The sequence below is a fragment of the Haemaphysalis longicornis genome, unplaced genomic scaffold, assembly GCF_048455015.1.
Source record: "Haemaphysalis longicornis isolate Haplotype H1 unplaced genomic scaffold, Haemaphysalis longicornis Haplotype H1 scaffold_7, whole genome shotgun sequence".
In the NCBI taxonomy this organism is placed as follows: Eukaryota; Metazoa; Arthropoda; class Arachnida; order Ixodida; family Ixodidae; genus Haemaphysalis; species Haemaphysalis longicornis.
Window position 1 is genome coordinate 193,981,715 of NW_027526422.1, and position 19,208 is coordinate 194,000,922.

Sequence of the window (19,208 nt, forward strand, 5' to 3'; positions counted from 1 at the left end):
AAAAACAGCAAAAACAAAAGTTGTTAATGATGATGATAGAGTAGGAAAGCGATGATAGCGGTGTCGTGCGGATGTTTTTTCGTTTCCGAAACCAAAACCTGCTGCGCGCAAGAAGTGTTAGGATGCGGCTGCTTTCTCTGTGAGATGCGATAAACAAACACTTTAGAGCAAATAAGATGAAAGCACCACAAACTTTCTATAATTTATATTTTATTAGAAATGAATATGATATAGATTAAGAAATCATTGCTCCTCCCTGCTTGCAGGGCTCGTTCAGTTGCAGACGAAAATACAAACCAAATGCAAACGAAACTAACTATAGTTTCGTTGGCATTGAATACACAAAATAATAAGGGTTCGAGGTACTTCTATAATCTATTAATAATTTATTAACGAAATTGAACCGACGTTTTAGTCGCATAGAGTCGTGCCGTAGGGAATTTAGTCGGAATTTAGTCGCATAGAGTCGTGCCGTAGAACCCAACCACGGAGAGGAGGTTGCATGTGGAAGAGTGGGAAGACGCAGTAAACAAGACGTGTGTGTTTGGTGGAGGGTGTGGGGAGCACTCCTTGTCAGCTAGTTCTTGTCCATCTGTTTCACTTAGTTGTGACGCCAATTCATCGTCACCACCTGGAGCGGAGCGCACCGTGACATGGATATCAATCTAAAGAGGACAGAGCTGCTAAGAGTTAGTTTTGGAGGTTGTAGGCAATACCTGCAGAAGCAAGTGGCAAAACATGTAATAGTAGAGGGACGATTTCACAAGTTATCATTCATTATGTCTGTGATAAGACTGTAATGTGCAACCAGCACAGCACTGAAAATCACAGCATACAGTTGAAATGGTTGAGCGAAAATTTCGAAGGACATACGTACAATTTGGGTAATTGGTGAAATTTTTAGTCTGTCTGTCAATCTGTCTCAAACACCCAAAGAATAGGAAGAGGTCAAATTTCAGCAGAGTCACTGACAATTTTGGGATCTAAAATAATATAGGTCACATCCTGATTAGGTACAAAGCTTCTTGGCCAATCCCCTGCGTGGGTATGTGCCCGTTGTCAGAGGCAACCAACCAACCTAATCACACCAGCAGACGTGTGCCCTGAAAATGGATGCACTACTGTCAACTGACCCACACATGGTGGACCCACACACGCAAGGCATTTAGATAAATGATGGGTACTTGTTCTCAGTGAAACTGTGTCATAAACAATGAAATCACCGTGCACAGATGGCCACTGCATGGATGGAAGTGGCGATAATGTGCAGAGGCAGTGATGACTTGGTAATGCAATGAATGGATGCATGATATACACGACACACAACTACTCATTTGAAAACTTTGCCAACCTATTTGCGCCACGTGAGGTAGGCATTTGTAGCGTCATCTAGGAAAGCAAATTGGAATCAAAACCTGAATTTTCAGATAGTCCGCGACGTACAAAATCGACCATTTCGTTAAGGAATGGGGCTGTTAACTGGCAGCAGCAGAAACACCACCAATTTTTCGGGTGATAAAAACACAACATTCATAGATAGTGGTATATAATAGACACACCAAAAGAAATTTAACCTATACCATCTGACAGGCCAGATGCAGCTTATTGTAAAACATAATGTATAATTTCGTTTATTTACATACAGCTGCATCAAAATAACATGGAAAAGAAGAAAAAATTCCTCAACACCGAAGTTTGCAAGGCTTTGGGCGGAAGTTCTTCCAATCTGCTACACCAAGAATTATTGCCATGCGTTTTTTGCATGAATTATTCAGATCACCTTAGTTTTTTGACCCGAAAGCAGTGATGTCTATGCATCCACATTAGTAGCCATACTTTTACAGCTTAGCTTGACCACAGTATCCATGGAGGTCAGTTTGGGCAGAAGAAATCTTGAGTCAATATTTTTTTAAAGAAAAAAAGTAAGGGGAGAGCAAGCACTTGTTGCAGGCGGTGCACACACCTTCCACTTGTCTTTGTTCCATGCAAAGCTATGCCCTTCTCCATAGCGAGAATACAGTCAAACTGCCACAGAATGTTGTGTGCAGCCATATAAACTGGCTCCTGCACACAATCAAGGTTGGTTCAACGAACTTTCAACATGTGCAAGTCCTTTATTTGTTGAGTGCTGTAACAAATTTACAAAATGATGATGACACGATGGTTTTTCTCCCTTCCACAATAATTAGGAGCAACAAACAGGATGAAATACAGATCACAGAAAGTGTTGGGCTGGAGCCCGGACTAGACTTTGGGCATCCACTCAGGTGCCGCAGTGGCTGCAAGACTTTGGCGCTATCGGTCGACGGCCCACCAGTCGTCGGAGTATCGCAGTTGAGCCCCCCTGTGCAAGAAAAAAAGGTAAAAGAATGAATAGCAAACCAGGGAGTGGGGCAAAAAGCTAAACCTTGCCTCACTCCTTAATGCCAAGCTAGTAGTTTTGAGACACCATGCACTGGAATGACAGTGTTACAAAGAGTGCAGAGGTCACAAAATTGAGGCATTTGGAGAAGGCAGGCAACAGAGGCAAAGCTCCACATAAATTGTAGCACATTTAAAAATCTTTAGCCACCCTAAGACATCTTGTGCAAGAATGATGATGCGAAAACGCAACATGGTATACTAGTACTCCCTTCGAAGTGTAAGTGGAAAGCAGGATCCAAGCAGGCCTGTTCCACCAGTGGGTTTGAACCTCACACGCAACTAGTCACATTTACAGTTACTTAATATGGCCACCAGAATCTTCAATGTCAGCTCTGCTTACCTTTTGTGTTTACAATCGCCTTCTAAAGATCAGGTAAAACTGGTTTTTATTCGTGCTCTCTGCAATGTGGTGCTTATTAAGCCTTTAGCAAACTATGTATATGAAGATTTGGCATTGCTGCCTTCATTTGCAGTTTCCAATGAAAACTAAATAGGTTGACAAATTGATAGTTCCATATGATTAATTATATGACCGAATTGAGTGAGAAGGTTTTTATGAGCCTCATTACATCAAATGGCACTCATATCGGAAAAGGTAGACGAGTGTGTGAAGAATTATAAATGAACACCGCGGTAAAACTTCACGGCTTCTGTTTGCGTAAGCTCTTCCACTTTTTCAGCAAGTGCAAGCCCTCACATCTGCTTCAATCTTGGCCTTGGACACACCATGCACACCTTCAAGCTTGTTACTTCCAGACTCCAGCCTCATTGAGGTGGGGTCGGAAATATAATTCCCACTATATTCTCCGTCTTGACAGGCTGCCTACATGTGAGAGCCTTAGCCTCAAACTTGCTAAATGAAATTTGGCAACAGAGATGGGATAAGGAGGAAGCAGTGCGACAATATGAGGCAAAAACAGGATGTGTAGGAGTAACTTATGTTTATTCGAACATGCATCATTTCGTTAATATAACGCTCTTCAAATGCAAACTAATGTGTGATGTCTAAGAACCATTCTTTCCTTCTGCTAACTTGGTTTCCTCCGCCCTTTCCGTTTTCTTTCTCTACAGCAGTTCCCGTTTTTCCTGCCACATGCGTCACTACACGTCGATTTGCCCCAGACAGTGCATTACTGGGGTTCTCATGATGTCCAAACAAAAAGCACATGGAGCAGGCAGTGTTCTCTGGAAGTCTCCAAGCAGCAGCTCTAAATGTAATATTAATATGTAATACGCAATTTGAGTTCTTCTGTATAGGAGGGTCCACCAGAGTGTCCGACCTTGCGACCTCCTTCTGTATATAACCCCGATGTACAATTTTCAGTTATTAATAAATTGATTGATTGATTGATTGGTTTATTGATTGATTGATTGAATGGTTTATTGATTGATTGATTGATTGGTTTATTGATTGATTGATTGAACGGTTTATTGATTGATTTATTGATTGATTGATTGATTGATTGATGGATCGATCGATCGATCGATCTCGATTGAAATCACAGGATCCAGTTGTAGTGGAGGAGAAGGAAATGAGATGGGGAAAAAATGATGCCGGGAGAGGCTTTCTGTGCTGTACCTTCTTTCACACCCTTTCCCCCTCACAACCTCCAGGAGGTACAGCACTGACAAACAGGAAAGTACTGCAGGCACATCTGGAGTTAGGGACAACTGTGAACAGACAGACAGCCAGAACTGCTAGGAGCTGCCTGCAAACACAATCGCATCTAAAAACAACCACGAACAGAAAAATTAGCACTCCTCAGGACATACAGTAGAACCCTGGTTATACGACTTTCTTGATACCGTGAAAAAGCATCCTAAAATCAACAAGTATGCCAGTAAATACAGTTTTGCCCAACAAATTTGGAAGAAAATTCAATGTAAACTACAAACTAATGCCTTGCACAGCTCAGAAACCCAAAGCAGTACAAAAATTTAGCAGCAATTCAGAGAATCATCTACTAATGTGTAGCATTCTTACGGTGCTTGTCTTGAGTGGGAGTGTTTTAGAGCCAATTTTTTTGTTTTTTCTAAATCCTGTCTGACCAATTATCGCCATTAGAAGTGGATCAGAAATGGAACATTCACGAAATCTGCAATATTGTGGAAATGCAGGGCATTACACAATTTGCCATTTTTCGTAATTATATTGTATTTGTTATTTTTTTTAGTTTTCAAACTTTCGTCTGACCAATTATCTCCATTTGCGCTATTATAACGATTACTGGTGGAACTTTTGCGATATCTGCATTTTTGTGGAAATGCAGGACATCACACGGTCCTGGCTGTGGGGTACTTTGCAAACAAAGAATGCTACGCATTAAAAAAAAATATATAAAACTGGAAAGAATAAAGCAGTGCAGGTACCAAGCACACTGTATTAAACCAAACCTTGTACCACAGTCCACTGCCGCAATTCCCGCCAGCCAGTGAAAATCACGGCACACGCGATCACGACAAACGCGTGTGGAAGCCTCAGTCTGTCAGCTTAACCTCGTTGGCAATTCACTGCAAAGCGGGAGAAATGAACACCAGCTGCACATTGCCGCTGAGACCGCTGCGCAACAAGACAAGAAGCGACGCCAGCGAGGAGATGTGGAAAGCGATTGTGCAGAGGAGGGGGCAGCTGCTGGAGGGGAGAGAAACGAAAGAAGGTGAGACGGAGACGAAAGCTACGCTGGGAAGAATCGATCGAGTCTGCTCAAGGTCCGCTGAACAGGCCCGTGGAACTTTCATTTCGAGCGCCGATTGGCTGCGCACTTTGCGTGGGCCGTCAGATACACAGCTCAGGCATGAAGTAGCGTCGGGTAACCAAGGTTTTTTAATGCACCGGGACTCGACTTGTCCGTCGTAAAACCTGGGTTGTCATAAAAGCCAGGGACACATATAACTGGGGTTCCACTGTAGTACGTACCTGACGGAGGAGCTTGTAAGCGTCCTTGGCGGGCAGGGCTTCCACCAGCTTTTCCTGGAGGAAGAACACTTCCTTCCGGAGTTCCTTGTTGTCGGCCTCCAGCTGCGAGCGGCATACGTGCATGGACGGACAGACGGGAACAAGATGGCTGAGAATGGCTCCACTAAACGCAATCACACTTAAAGGGGTCATTACGCGTAAACAACCAAACTGCTGCTTACGTAACATCTCGGATAGTCCACAAGTGCAAGCCATTATTTTTTTTATTTTCCTGTGCCTGACAATGGTCCAGTAAGATTTACAGGTGTAAAAAGCCACTCCCAGAACTGAGCAAGCAGCGTTTTTTGCTTCACTGGGAAACACACTATGTGGGGAAGCCAGCTTACAGGGACGAAGCGTCTACCGATTTCCTTAAGGTCTGCTTTACCTCTGAAGACAGGTGCGTTGCTAGGAAAACATCTTTTTGGGGGCAGTAAAAGCTGTTTTTTACCAAAATATGAAAACCTCGAGGCCTCTTTTTATTTTAAAACGACCACATTGTCACGGCCCCACACACTGTGTACTGTGCACTAACGAAACTTGTGAGTTGCAATTTGTTTCAAAAGCTAATGCCTCTATTCTTGCAGCTGTTCGAGATAAGTGTAAGATACAAGACATTCAAAACAGCCATTCATGTGATGCAGCAGGCCACAAGGAAGCACAGGACGAAGCAGTTGCAGCTAAAACATCGAGAACAGTAAGATCGACAGTGCTGTGAACTACACCAACGTATCTAACAAAGCAAACAAGAAAAATAACAGGCAACTTGAACAGCCAATGTTATCATAGACAAGCCATACAGAGTCCCTTCAAGACGCACAAGACTAATCTTAAAGCTACCATGATGAGAATTGCAAAGACCTGTGCCACAGAGGACATCTTCTCTTACAATTCACAAAATTAGTGGGACGCATCTCAGCCCACTCCTTTCCTCTCTTTACGATTCTAGAACGAGATCCACTGGTGCAATAATTTTGCTATCACTGCAATAGAAGTTACGTCAGTGAGACAGACAATTTTCAACAGACTCGAACAACCCGTCTGATGCGAGAAGGAAGAACGTGTCTTTGAATGCTCCATCCTAACATGCTGAATTTGTTCGGGGTTAAATAAACTCAGCTGATGAGAAGATACCAGACAAAAAAAAAAAAAAAAATCACAGCATATCCACGGGGTGAATGATGATGAGTGGGCGAAGCTCCTGAGGGGAAATTATCGGTAAAACCGTGACTCTTCAGTGAAAGTACGCCCACTACATCTGTGTCCGAACGTAACGTCTAGAAAGTCTCGCTTAAACCGCGCGTCGGCACCTTGGGGCTGAGCTCGCCTGATGCGTTTTGCAGACGCCTCACGAGCTCTCACTGCATCGGGGTCTGCCTGCCGATACGTGCGCTTTCTCGCCGCTTCCCGTTCTCTGATGTTTTGGAGATCCTCTTCGCGCCGCAGCCGTGCCGCTTCGCGTACGGCAGGGTCCTCGCGCCGTTGCCGTGACGCTTGGGCCTCTCGTTCTCGAACGCTCGGATCTTGGCAGCGTCGTCGCGCAGCTTCACGGAGCGCTTCTGCCTCGCGGGCTCGCACATCTGCAGCCTTATCCATCGGGCGACTCCGAGCGCGCGCCAACAGCGAACGGATTTTATTGCAACGCTCCCCGCCATCTAGTAAACAATACCAGAACTAAACTAGAGGTAGCCACGCCATCTAGTAAACAATCCAAGCACATCTTTTCATCATATACAAGTACCGCCATCTAGTAAACAATCCAAGAACTAAACTAGAGGTAGCCACGCCATCTAGTAAACAATCCAAGAACTAAACTAGAGGTGGCTACATACATACGTCGAGGATGGACAGACCCACGCCTTAAGGAGCTTCGCCCCTAAAACTAGACTTCTCAGCTCTATCTCAAATCTCTGACAATCCAGACCACCAAGCACACATTTATGTTACATCTTATGTTACATCCTAAATCAAGCACAACCGGATGATTTCCGCCGTCACCTTCATTGAGATATCCAGTCTCCTACTTAATAAAAACTTGTTTGGTTGGTGTGTGTGCTTTTAGTTGCAGTAATGTTATTGTGATGGTGCCCATTAATCAGAGCCCCAAGAGAAGTAACGATCGGGAAGTCAGTGGAGACAGTACCTACCTGCCCAACCAGCTTGCAGGTGCTGTCGTGGGCCAAGGGCAGTGCCAGTTTGTCCCGGAGGGCATACACTTCCTGGCGCAGCTCCCGGTTGTCCGACTCCAGCTTGTCCAGGTAGCCCATCGTGTACCGCGTCTGCACCTGCTGCTCCCTCACGGGGCGCTCCGCCGGCCGACCGCTGGCCGCTGCAGTGCAAGGGACCGGCCAACCTGCACAAATACACTTCATCCGCTCACACAAAAGCTTGGGCTAGCTGAAGTCAGCGCTGTGGTGTCTCCCTTTCCCATCTTGGTCTCTCGAGCTGGTTTTATTCTATCGCGATTCATACGGTTCCACCAGACATGCATAGCTAGCTTACAGGGACCATAAAGGCCGCACAGCTATGCTTAAATTCAATAAAATTTAAAGCCGTTCCACTCAATGGGAAAGCTGTCAGAAGTGCAGAGCAGTGATTCGCCATAATGGGCTGTGGCACCGTTATCCGCTCACTGCTGCCACCCAATGCCATTCAAATTTTCCGCCTTCGCAGTGCTTGTGTGCCCCCTGCCTGAAACTGCGCCAGCGGGAGTTCTGTTCTTTTCGTGCTTGATTTTCCTCCCGCATGTGCCGGCGTTGCACTGCCACTTTTTTTTCGCTTACTATCGTAAAAACCAATCCAACGAGTGTTCCTAACTAATTGAACACAATGCACCTACAGTTTTCTTTGCACGAAACAATGGACACTAAACAAAGGACAAGTGCCAGCGGTTCAGGAGTTTTCAACACATATGACTATATAAACCGCTTGGCTTTTGAAGCCTCCGAGTCACGTCGCGACGACAGCAGCTACGCAAAACGCCGTGCACGAGGCTCTACTTGGATCCACCGAGCGAGCTACGACGACAAGGCAAGCCCCTAAAGTGCTGTTCACTTAAAAGATGGGGCACTTTGGCAAACAATGTTGCCATCATATAGAGCTCGGTGTTTCACAGGCCAGCTTTCAAGTTAGCCAGTGACTGCACCACAATATGAGGTGACAACTTCACCTAACAAAGTGCAATAATTAAGAACTTGTGCAGCGCTGCAACTACAAGACAGGACAAAAACAATAAGAAAAGACAACAGAAGACAGTTTTTAAGTGCACTGTTATGTGTTCTTCGCGAGTATGCATTTTCAGCCCTTCGCGAGTATGCATTTTCAGCCTTTAGCAGTCGCTGTGGTAGCTGCCCTGCCATCGCACGTCCACAAAAACAATCAACGATCATTATCTCTTCTTGTTAAAGTATGTCCAGCAAGATCTGACCTTATACGCGCTAAATGGGCCTGCCGTCTGAAAGACAACAGCACACCTCGAGCACTAGACATCACACTTCCTTGGAGCAGTGGCAGACCCGGACATTCAACTCGAGGCCGTCCAGATGGCCGAAGATGCTGCCAGGGCCCAAGTACTCCTGGCCGCCGCCTAAAGGAGGGGTCTAGTGAAGAGGACTCCGCCTCCCTTCTTCGCCCATACCCGTCTTTGGCAAAACAGAGCTGTTCACTCACTCACTCTACCACAGTGCTTGTTTTGCGGTTTGTTTACTCTTTGCAACCCATCTGTTATGCAATATGCACCCTTTTGTGAGACCTTCAAGGGACCATGCAGACAAAACACAAGTTTGGTTCATTCGAAACACTGCCTCGTTAGAATCGTACTGACGCCGTTTTTAACGTAGATTTTGCTCGGATAAGCTGCATAATTAGGGAAAAGGGGATTGGTCATGCGACCCACCAGCTCATTTCCCGGAACAGAACCTATGATGTCATATGCACCAGCTCTGCAATTGGCTGAGGCTGGCAAACACAAACGCAAATTAGACGGGGCTTATAGAAGCTTGCCAAACGAGCTATTTGCGCCTAAATGTAATGCATATTCATCTTACAGCAGTAAGAATGGTGAGGTAAACAATGAAAGTTATGAAAATAACCGTAAGCATAGGAGTATTGATGCGCACTGCTGTTGGTATTGGGTGCACTATGCTTGTTTTAGATGCCGCTTCAGAGTTTTCTTACACGACACTGACCGATTGGCGTAAGCGACGTTGTCTTACATGACCACATTTGTCGAGGATACCCCATGTTTCACTAACCAATTACTTTCTCCAGTAACAAAAACAAGCCAGGGGCAAATACAATCAGAAACAAAGCAATGGCAGACAATGGTTTGCAGCTCAGTATGGTAGCGCCATCTGGGAGGACTGACGGCAAGCAAGGCTGCAGAGCCGAATGTCGCAGTGGAAGTTCGTTTGAATACACGCCATTATGACGTCCTGGCAGATGTCACGAAAACACACGATTTGGGGGAAGAATCAAAATTTTAACCTAAATTGAATAATTTCTTGGTGAATACGGCATCGTTTGCGGCCGGACAAGCGCCGGGGGCACTATAAAACACGGAATCTTTCGAGTAAAACAAACTTGTATTTTGTCTGCATGGCCTCTTTAAAGGAAGTGAAGAAAGAGTGCAATCTCCATCTATTGACGGTCATAAGCTAGCATCTCTAGAGAATCCACTAGGGACTAACCTGGCTCTGTGCTTTCCTCTTTTATGGTGGCCTGCTCCTCTGTGAAGATGGACTCACCATCCAGTTCACCAGCAATGCTGCGTACTGTGCAGAAGACAGAAAAAAAAAAAAGACATCTATAGGGCGCCTTGGGCTAAACCAAATTGCTTTTTTTTTCCTTTTTTCCGAAAGGCAACAAGCTAAACAAACACAAGGTCTTCTTTTTGTTTGTTTGCCCATTTAAATTGTTGCCCTTTCTTCTTTGCACGAGATGTGCATGAGATGTATGCACGAGAAATATGCACGAGATGTATCCGAGGAATGCTAGAATTAAAAAAAAAAACAAAAAAAGGCAATACCATAACCATTTAATTCAACACTGAAGTGAGCCGTAAACATTGCTGCCTCACTTTAGCACATTAAGGTATATACCGTATAGGCCACGTTATGAGCTTTCTGGCCAATTTATGTGCATTTTTTCTTTCTGAGAAAAGTGCATTAAGAAGTGTCAAATCTGTCACTCACGTTAGCAGTCGTAACTCCGATATCTAGGCTACCCAAAAATTATGTAAAATTTATGCACAACTACTCATGAGCTCTTGCAACAACAAGTATAAAACGATTACATATTTGTTTGTGGAGGAATTATCTTCGAAAAACAACTGCAAAAAAACTGAATTTTCGCAAGCCTGCCTTCATGAGATAACAGCTAGTATTTATGAAATTATATAATCCCAGTGTAGTGCAAGCCTTGGTATCTAATATAACACCCCCAAAGTTTCGACAAAAAATTTTCTCCGAGTGACGACAGTCAAACCCGGCTATAATGAACCCGGATAGAGCGAATTATGCTATATATCGAACAAAAATAATTCAGTTACGGAAATACACGGGAAACATATTCCTTATAACGAAGTTCACATCCGATATATCGAACTCTGGGCGCCTAGAATGGCCGCCGAAATGCATGATCTCGGAGCAGCGATTGAGATGTGGATTGGCCACGACCACGAAGTAAGAGCCGCGACTGAGACATTGCGCCTCGCACAGAGCGACGTGACGCCCAATACTTTCCGTAACTGTTTCCGACGCCCGGGACTCGCGACGGAACCCGCCCTGTCAGCAAGTCCAGACCAAGACAGCAGCATCGGTGAACTGTGGGAAGAGCTCGCCAGCGTTCCCGATGATGTCGCGAGTGAAATCCGTCCGGCGCTTATAATGAAGCGCTTTCGGCAGTCGAGGTGCTCCGCCAATGCTTCTTAGATTTTTGAGGACGCGGACTCGAACTGGTGCAAACAATGTTTCGTGTAGAGAATGCTATCCTAGTTGAAGCCGCCAAAACGAAAGTGAAAACAAAAATCACCGCTTTCTTTTTTTTTGCAACGTGGGCAGTTAAGGCAGAAAGTAGCTTTATTACTTGCAATAAATGGATTATTTTGGTATGGTAATGGCTACTGTACTGTGTTCATTCCTGCATACGCGAATGGCGGAGGTGGTGAGGGGGGGATGGCGGGGGGGCTCCCGCGGATTGCGAACTTGTAGCAATAAGCTCGTTATAGGCGGGTTCGGCTATATCGAACTATTGGATATATCGAACTAATCGCGGTGCATATTGCAGTTCGCTATAAACGGGTTTGACTGTATCAACATTGGCGTACCAGAGCTAGAAACTTACGTTCTGAAAAATTCAAGAACAAAGATTAAAAGCTGCAGTAATACCGAACATGGCACACCCTGAAAATTATCTTGTACCTTTTGTACGGCCCAAGTTAGAAGCACTTTCTTTTTTCTAAACAGGTAAAGGAGTATCCCGGGTTGCATAAAAAACCAAACAATAGCAATGCCTTATCTGTAGAAAATTCTTCTGCAGTGTTTAGTGCACTGTCCTGCGATACCGTAAACTCTACACTAAAGCAACGACCAGCAGCATTTCATAAAGAATTCCGCGTCTGGCACTACTTCACTCTCTCTAGAGCAACATAACATAACCTGACATGAAATAACGTAATAAACAGAAAGCAATAATTTAGGACACCAAAAACTAACCTAAGCCACGAAAATTGTAATCAAAACTAAAGATAAAAGAATTCGACCACTTTCACATTTGAGATACAAAGACTGAGGAAACAGCAGAGCTGGTGGTCTTCACTATCTTCAACTTGGCTTTTTTTAGGACTGCCCATTTTATAATGAATGGCAGCCTACCATTGCCCTGAAGAAGAAAGTGTATGACAGCTGCATATTAGTGGTACTCACTTACAGGGCAGAAACTTTGAGGCTCACTAATAAGAGGGTTCAACTTAAATTGAGAACGACTCCGCGAGCAATGGAACGGAAGACGATAGGTGTAACGTTAAAGGACAAGGAGAGAGCAGAGTGGGTCAAGGAACAAACGCGTGTTAAGGACATGTTACTATAAATAAAGAAAAAGAAATGGGCGTACGCAGGGCATGTAATGCGAAGGCAAGATAACCGTTGGTCATTAAGGGTAACAGAGTGGATCGCTAGAAAAAGCAAGCGTTGCAGGGGGCGGCAGAAAGTTAGGTGGGCAGATGAGATCAAGAAGTTTGCGGGGATAACTCGGTCGCAGCTGGCACAGGACCGGGATAATTGGAGATCCATGGGAGAGGCCTTTGCCCTGCAGTGGGCGCAGATAGGCTGATGATGATGATGATTTTTATGGGTAGAACGCACACTATCTCTCTCAACTAGGAGGACACCCGCACGTCGGAGCTTACATCATCACTACACGCAGCCAATCCCCGACGCACGCCTCCCCACCCGAACATCTGCGCCACAATCCGCACACCTTCTCTTCAGCTCCTTTCCTCCTCGCCACTTCCCCTCACACTTCTTGGTCTAGCATTTTTCTTCCTCTCCACTTTCCTGCGCCCATTTTTGAGTGACGCCAGGCACAGATGGAACTCAAGCTTCAAACAGCTCCGCTGCTAAAAAACACCAAAAATGGCAAGAGCCGGCCTCAAACCACCGCCCGTGGTATCAAGAAGTTAAGACATAACCTCTACGCCATAATGGCAGAAGCTCTATCCCGTGCCAGCCTAATTTTAAATATTCTAACGTCACTGGAAGGCACTCTAGACAGGACTGCAGCGTTGAACCGGCGTGACGTCGGATAACACTCAAGACACTGGGAAATTCTCTTTTCAAGAGTGTTGCTGTACTTTAAATGAACTTAATTGAGAGGTTAAAGCACGCACAAAGAGAAATGCTATCAGCACGTCTACTTGCACACATGAGCGACCCACTTGCTCGTCCGCACTCAAATTTTCCTTAGTAAGGCTCACATTTGATGCTCTGTTTTGTTCATCGCCGAGATCAGCGACCACATCTATTTTGAAATCTAGTAAACCCAATTTTTACCAATGAAGGAGCTGTAACACCCCCTGCCAACCCGAAAGAAGGCACTTTCCCCTTTGATGCACTGGCATCAAAAATTTTGTTGTAGTGCCAATGGAGGACGTTGGCTGTTCCAGAAGGCGGTAAAAGGTGGTCATACCGGTTGCTGGCCCCACAGGCAAGAACTGTGTTTACTAGATTCTAGAAACAACCACGGAAGCGTGGTCGCTGATCTTGGAGCTGCCCAAAGCCAAGCACAATATACAAGCTCCACTGGTTTCGACAGAGTCAACTTCAAGGTGTTGGTAATAGCACAGCAACATCCTTTACTTACATACACACTTAGATCGTCCATCTATTAAAACCTGCTGTTAGGTGAGTTGGTTCATGCGTTCCTTAACTAAAAGCACAAACAAGGCAGACGAAGAATAGGTGGCATGACCACTTATCAGGTATTGCTCATGCTTTTTCTCAAAGAATTCTCTACCGATGCCTGCTTTTTGACAATTCCCCCGAAAAAGGGATAAATTCCGCATTCCCTCATGTCCAGCAGCGGCCAGAAATCAGCCCCGAAATGATAATCAAAACCCGAGCAATTTTCAAAACGGCATCAGATGCATTCTGCCACCAGACTACGCACCATCGGTGATGATCGGGAGCCCAACTGCGGGTTCTTCATCAACTGGCCCCTCCTCCTTCCATATCTCCACCGTCACAATCGTGGGTGCTGGCTTGGCAGGAGACGGACTGCCTTCTGCCGGCTCACCGGGCGAGACCTGGGCCTTGGCAGCCGCCGCCTCTTTCTTGCGCCTGGCACGCTGCTTGGCCCGCTCATACCTGGTGCACCAAGCGAGAGAGGGGGAAGGGAGGCAGCGGTCACAAATAAAGGGGGCACACAACACGCGCACATGCTCCACATTTCCAAATGGTGATATAACGTATTCACTCTATTCTAAGCACCCTCCCCTACTTTCTGGGGAAAATCTTGAAAAAAAGGAAAAAAGTTTGCATGCGAGTCTAAGCACCCCCTTTTTCGAGCAACCATCGCAAGGTGGATTTCAGACGCGTGGAAGCAGACTCGAGTTGACATTGTGGCCAGGTCATTTATGAAGCTTACAATTACCAACCACTTCAACGGAACACAAGACAACCTGCTGGGAAATACCGAGAGCGAGGACCAAGCGGTCCAACAGACTCGAATGGTAGTGAAGGTGACTGGGTATCGTACATAAGCGGTGGGTTCACTGCCCGTACTTGTTTTTTGGTTGAATATTGGTTAAATAAAACATTATTCCTTGCACCCGTCTCGTTGACACACGACCGGGAGAAAAAGTGGAGAGGGGGGAAGTAATTTAGGTTTTTCAAATCTAAGCACCTCCCTCAATTTGGGCATCGTAATCTTAAAAAAAAAGGGGGGGGGGGGGGGGTGCGTAGAATCGAGTAAATACAGTAACTGGCACATCTCATTTGAGGTGCCCTTTGAGTAAAATGCTTGAATTGTTAAACAAAAAACGCCCAGCAGCTAAATTCTGCCTTTTTCCCTGGTTCCAATGTGCAGAATTACTGTGCCCGAACAAGATCCCTGCCGCAATCAATGATGGTAAACCAGCGTTTGGAGCCTGTTTTCACTGGCGCCAAAGAGACACAAGCAAGGCCACCCATGCACGCAGGCCTGGCCAAGGCTAGTTGTAGGCATTTTTCAATGCCAACTATGAGAACAATAAGAGAAGGACTGTTCTTGGCAAAAACGGGATGAAAAATTCCTCTGGGCACTACTCAAGTCTGCTTATGTGCTTTAACGGCAAAACTATTACGGCTACCCCTAGTGATACTCATCAAGGACATTTTGCATCTCTTTCTCCGCTTTCGTTTCTTCGTATTTTGGCACAAATTACCTTGTCAAGAAACAACTGGTGACACTTTACGCTCACCTGTCCTACATAATGTAAGAGCACAAATGTTACACTGAGTGTAACATTTGTGCTCTCACATTCACCTTTCTCGAGGTACGCACAAGGCCACCTCTTGTTCCAACGCTTGCAACGTGCCGCAGTAACCCAGTAGTAACCCATTCGGCTCCTACTCTGGATACTTAGACTTGATCCTCACACAATCTCCCACATGTTTTTTTATTAGATGCGACACATCTCTTGCTCTGAGGCATGTCCCTCCTGCGTCGGTGTCGGCGGCGTCCGCACTCCACCTGCGCATGCGCGACTCTCCTCCGCTCTTCTCTCCGACAGCTGTGCGCAACACTCTCACTCCGTCTCATTATCATAAACAACAGCTGCGTGCGCTCACTTCGCTCCACTCCCGTCACGCAAGTGCGCGCATGCACGACTCTCCTCCGCTGTCTCCTCTCCTTCAGGCGCTGTGAATATAAAGCGGGTAGCGCGCTGCGGCAGTTCAGTCAGCGCTCGCTCTCGTTCGACTTCGCGTCACAACACGTTTCACCCGATTTAGAGAATCAACCCAACGGAAACACCAATTGAACCCCCCGTTGCGTCGCATCACACCAGGGTTCCCTCGCAGGAAGATGGGCGTAATTTTTTGCTCTTTGCAGTGGTGCCCATTGTCTGTGCCTGACAACATCATCAATGCCGGTGTTTCGCACAGCAAAGCGCTTCAGGCTTTCACCTCAAATCTTCTTTTGGGAAGCAGACAGGGTCGCTTCTATTGCTATGCATAAAACTTTAAACTCCTCTGGCCATATACAGTCATTTTTTGGTGTTAGTTGCTTTTGAACTGGGAGCGGTGAAAATTGGTGCATTTTTTGTACCATATATATAGCCGTGGACTACACATGTTTAAAAGCTCAAACTTCGTGTGGCGCGGACATATCATTCGTACGACTTGATCCGATTGCTTGGTTTGATCAATTCTTTTCTTCTTTATTAGGGCCTGCGCTTGCAACGTTTTATTCTATCCACAATTATGGTCAACTCCTGCGTATACAATATTTTCTGCCGATACTAGCTACTTTGAATATGTGAGCGAATGCACACGGAGGTGCTTCAAGTGCCACCTGTTCAGCTCTTGTATTTGTGAGCCCATGACCACAACCACAATGAACATAAACAAATAAATACACTAACATCACCACAGAAGCCCTCTAGTGCTTCTGTGGTGATGTTGAAGTGATGGTGAAGGTGAAGTCGTGAGTGGTGAAATCGGGGCTCTATTGACAACAATATAGCCTCCACAGTGCTGCACGCAGCTTGTGGTATGAACTATAGCACTCCTCGAACGTTTAAAATTGTGCTGGACAGATCAAGGTCTTTCTTGATGTGGTTGCCTTGCTATACTTTTATGGTCACTAGGGAAGTGACTTGAAGTGATTTTTACGGGATCTAGTTAGTTCCCCATGAGGCAGAGCTCTAACCACTAGAATAAAGATGCCCCTCCTCCTCCGGCTGAGTAGCATACCGCTCTCCGTGATCATACACTTCATGAGAATGTGATTCCATTCTCTATCATGGCAACTGCCTCTCAGAGCAGAAGCACAGGCCACCGTCACTCCCCTCCTCTCACCACAATCATGGGAATGCCACAATGTTAATGCGTACAAAGACGCATTTACAGATACATGCGCTAGTTAGAACGGACAAAATTTTGTACAGCAGCCAGGCACTTTTCCCGACGTCCATTCAATCATGAACTGCCCAGCTAAGCGCCCAGTGTTGTTAAGATGGAATTTAAACCCTTTCAGTACCTCTCCATGCTGCTACACACGCGCAGGTTGTGCTCCGGACTGTCGTATCCAAGGTGCAAGGAAGGGGCCCAGTCGGGGTTGGTCACGTCAAAGAGATTTGCAGGCCGGCCTGAAATAGTTCTCAGAGTAGTAACCATTAATTGTCCACACGTTGCTTCACAACAGCGTGTCCCATTATTACAATAGCACGATGAGCACCAGCAAGCGTTAAAGTGCTCACTTTCAACTAAAGGTGTTGCAAACTGGCCCATTTTCTACACTTGTCAGTGTGAGAAAAAAAGTTAACAAGACATACAAACATTACACAACAAACGTATACTCTGCCGTGTACATGTGAAAGGGTAAATTTAGGTTAATCATGATTAACCTAAATTTAATCTTGAAGGCAATGCAAAGCTGCACTGTACGAGTTTAGTGCACACGGCCTCTCTCTCCCTCTCTATGTGTGTGTGTGTGTGTGTGTGTGTGTGTGTGTGTGTGTGTGTGTGTGTGTGTATATATATAACAAAGTCCAGAAAGAGAGGCTCCTTGTTATAACATTAACTGTACAATTAAATAGTCAAGGTGAAAAAACAAATACTTATTCCGAAGTTTAGGCCGGCACCCGGCTTTTCTCGAACACAAAAAAAATTCTTTTAGCTTTTGTTTTAGAAAGGTCAGCCAGGATGAACGTCATAATAAATCTGGTTAAATTTTTAAGTGTACTTTTTCACACAGACCCAAATTCGCTCTATTTCTCTCTCATATATGCATTCAAGATAAAGGGACAGCGACAGCGTGCCCTTCATCACAAAGTTTTAGCGGCCTGTCTGTTCCATCGTTTACGTTGGTACCGTGTTGACAGGGACCCGACTGCGCCTGCGCGCGCGGGAAGTGGGAGGGGGCGCACCCCTCTGTGACGAAAGCATGGGCATGGCGAGGGCCGGCCCGCGGAACTAATTCCCCCACCGCGACGAATATGCAGGTGCCCAGACGGGTCCCAGTCAACACGGTAACCCCGTACAACACGGAACAATGCCAGGGACGAGGAATTTGCGCGACCTGGCACGCTACACGTTCCGTCCCGGGAAGCGCTCGTCCCGCCGTGCCTCTTCTGCGCCCTGTTTATCGCGCTCTAATATTTTCGGACAAATATGGTCCAACTTTCCCAACAGTGTGTTTTACTGAACACAGGCTAGGTCTCTCTGCGCAAGCTAGAGCCAGATCACGTTCATATATAGTCACAGTCCAGCCAATCAAAGGAAAGTCCGGGAGTGATAATTCGAGAGAAGCTCAAAACTTCGCATGCGCGCGGCTCACCTGTGATGAAATGCCTGCCACAAACCTTAATGTACTTTGTACTGAGGTTCATGTGGCCGAGCTTGTTTATGCGTTTGAGCCACAACTGCCGCCGATTCCGAGAGTACTCTTTAGTTTTGTCACAATTATTGGACAGTATGACAGGAACAGCGAAAAACCCAACCTTCTCAGGATTAGCATTATCTGGTTGACTCTTTCGACTTCCACTGCTACTGCTATTGCACTTTCGCACACAACAAGATACCATTTCGGTTTCCTCGCTGCCGTCAAAATGGCGCTACTCGAAAATTTCGACCCCAAGCCCCCAAGCGGCGAAACGTGCATTGCGCCGCATGACGTCATCAAGGTAAGAGGAGGGGGGGGAGAGGAGGTTTTGCAAGTACATTCCCAGCGTTTCAAACTGCTAAAAGCGTTGCTTCCAGCAAGATGCCGGAGCATTTACGCAGCTTAGTCCGGCTTGACCTGGCAGGAGGGGCTTGTTGCTGGATAGGGCTCAGCAAAACTGTTCCTCTTAACATTTTTTTAGTCGTGGCGACCCCTTATGTGTATGCGTCCGATCGATCAGTGCACAGAGCATTCACATACGGCACGCCTGCCAACTAGCAGACGATAAAGAGGGTTTAGCAGACGACGAAGGTGGTTAACTCCCATTTATCGTCTGCTAGTTGGCCGGCCTGTCGTTAAATAACCGGTGCATGAACCGGTTAATTAACCGATGGAACTTCAACTGAATAGACCCTCCAAGCCCTTGCCCGCGATAGTTCGACGCAAAAATGGAGAGCGAACAAAAGCG

The 19,208-nt window shown here is 45.9% G+C and overlaps 1 protein-coding gene across 3 annotated transcripts; it reads right to left on the reverse strand.

Moving 5' to 3' along the window:
* Window positions 1-2,094: 2,094 nt before the first annotated feature.
* On the reverse strand, window positions 2,095-18,721 carry LOC144147363 (uncharacterized). Of its 3 annotated transcripts, none has more exons than XM_077679477.1 (7): window positions 18,416-18,720; window positions 17,117-17,225; window positions 14,045-14,241; window positions 10,069-10,152; window positions 7,528-7,733; window positions 5,342-5,443; window positions 2,095-2,344 (listed from the first exon to the last, which is right to left on the reverse strand). In XM_077679477.1, exons 1-7 carry the CDS (start codon window positions 18,660-18,662, stop codon window positions 2,264-2,266), a joined length of 1,026 nt encoding a protein of 341 aa, XP_077535603.1. In that variant the 5' UTR covers window positions 18,663-18,720; the 3' UTR covers window positions 2,095-2,263. The 3 variants fall into 3 exon arrangements, with proteins under 3 accessions (XP_077535603.1, XP_077535605.1, XP_077535604.1); XM_077679479.1 differs by having other exon boundaries at window positions 18,579-18,719; XM_077679478.1 differs by lacking the exon at window positions 10,069-10,152 and having other exon boundaries at window positions 18,416-18,721.
* Between the last annotated feature and the right edge of the window lie 487 nt (window positions 18,722-19,208).

Excerpts from the sequence above, each read along its gene's own strand:
- LOC144147363 (XM_077679477.1), bottom strand. The coding sequence starts at position 18,662 with ATGGTATCTTGTTGTGTGCGAAAGTGCAATAGCAGTAGCAGTGGAAGT. Across the intron at positions 14,242-17,116 it reads GTGTGTAGCAGCATGGAGAG|GTATGAGCGGGCCAAGCAGC; the intron begins GTACTGAAAGGG and ends TTGGTGCACCAG. Across the intron at positions 7,734-10,068 it reads AGAGGAAAGCACAGAGCCAG|GTTGGCCGGTCCCTTGCACT; the intron begins GTTAGTCCCTAG and ends GTATTTGTGCAG.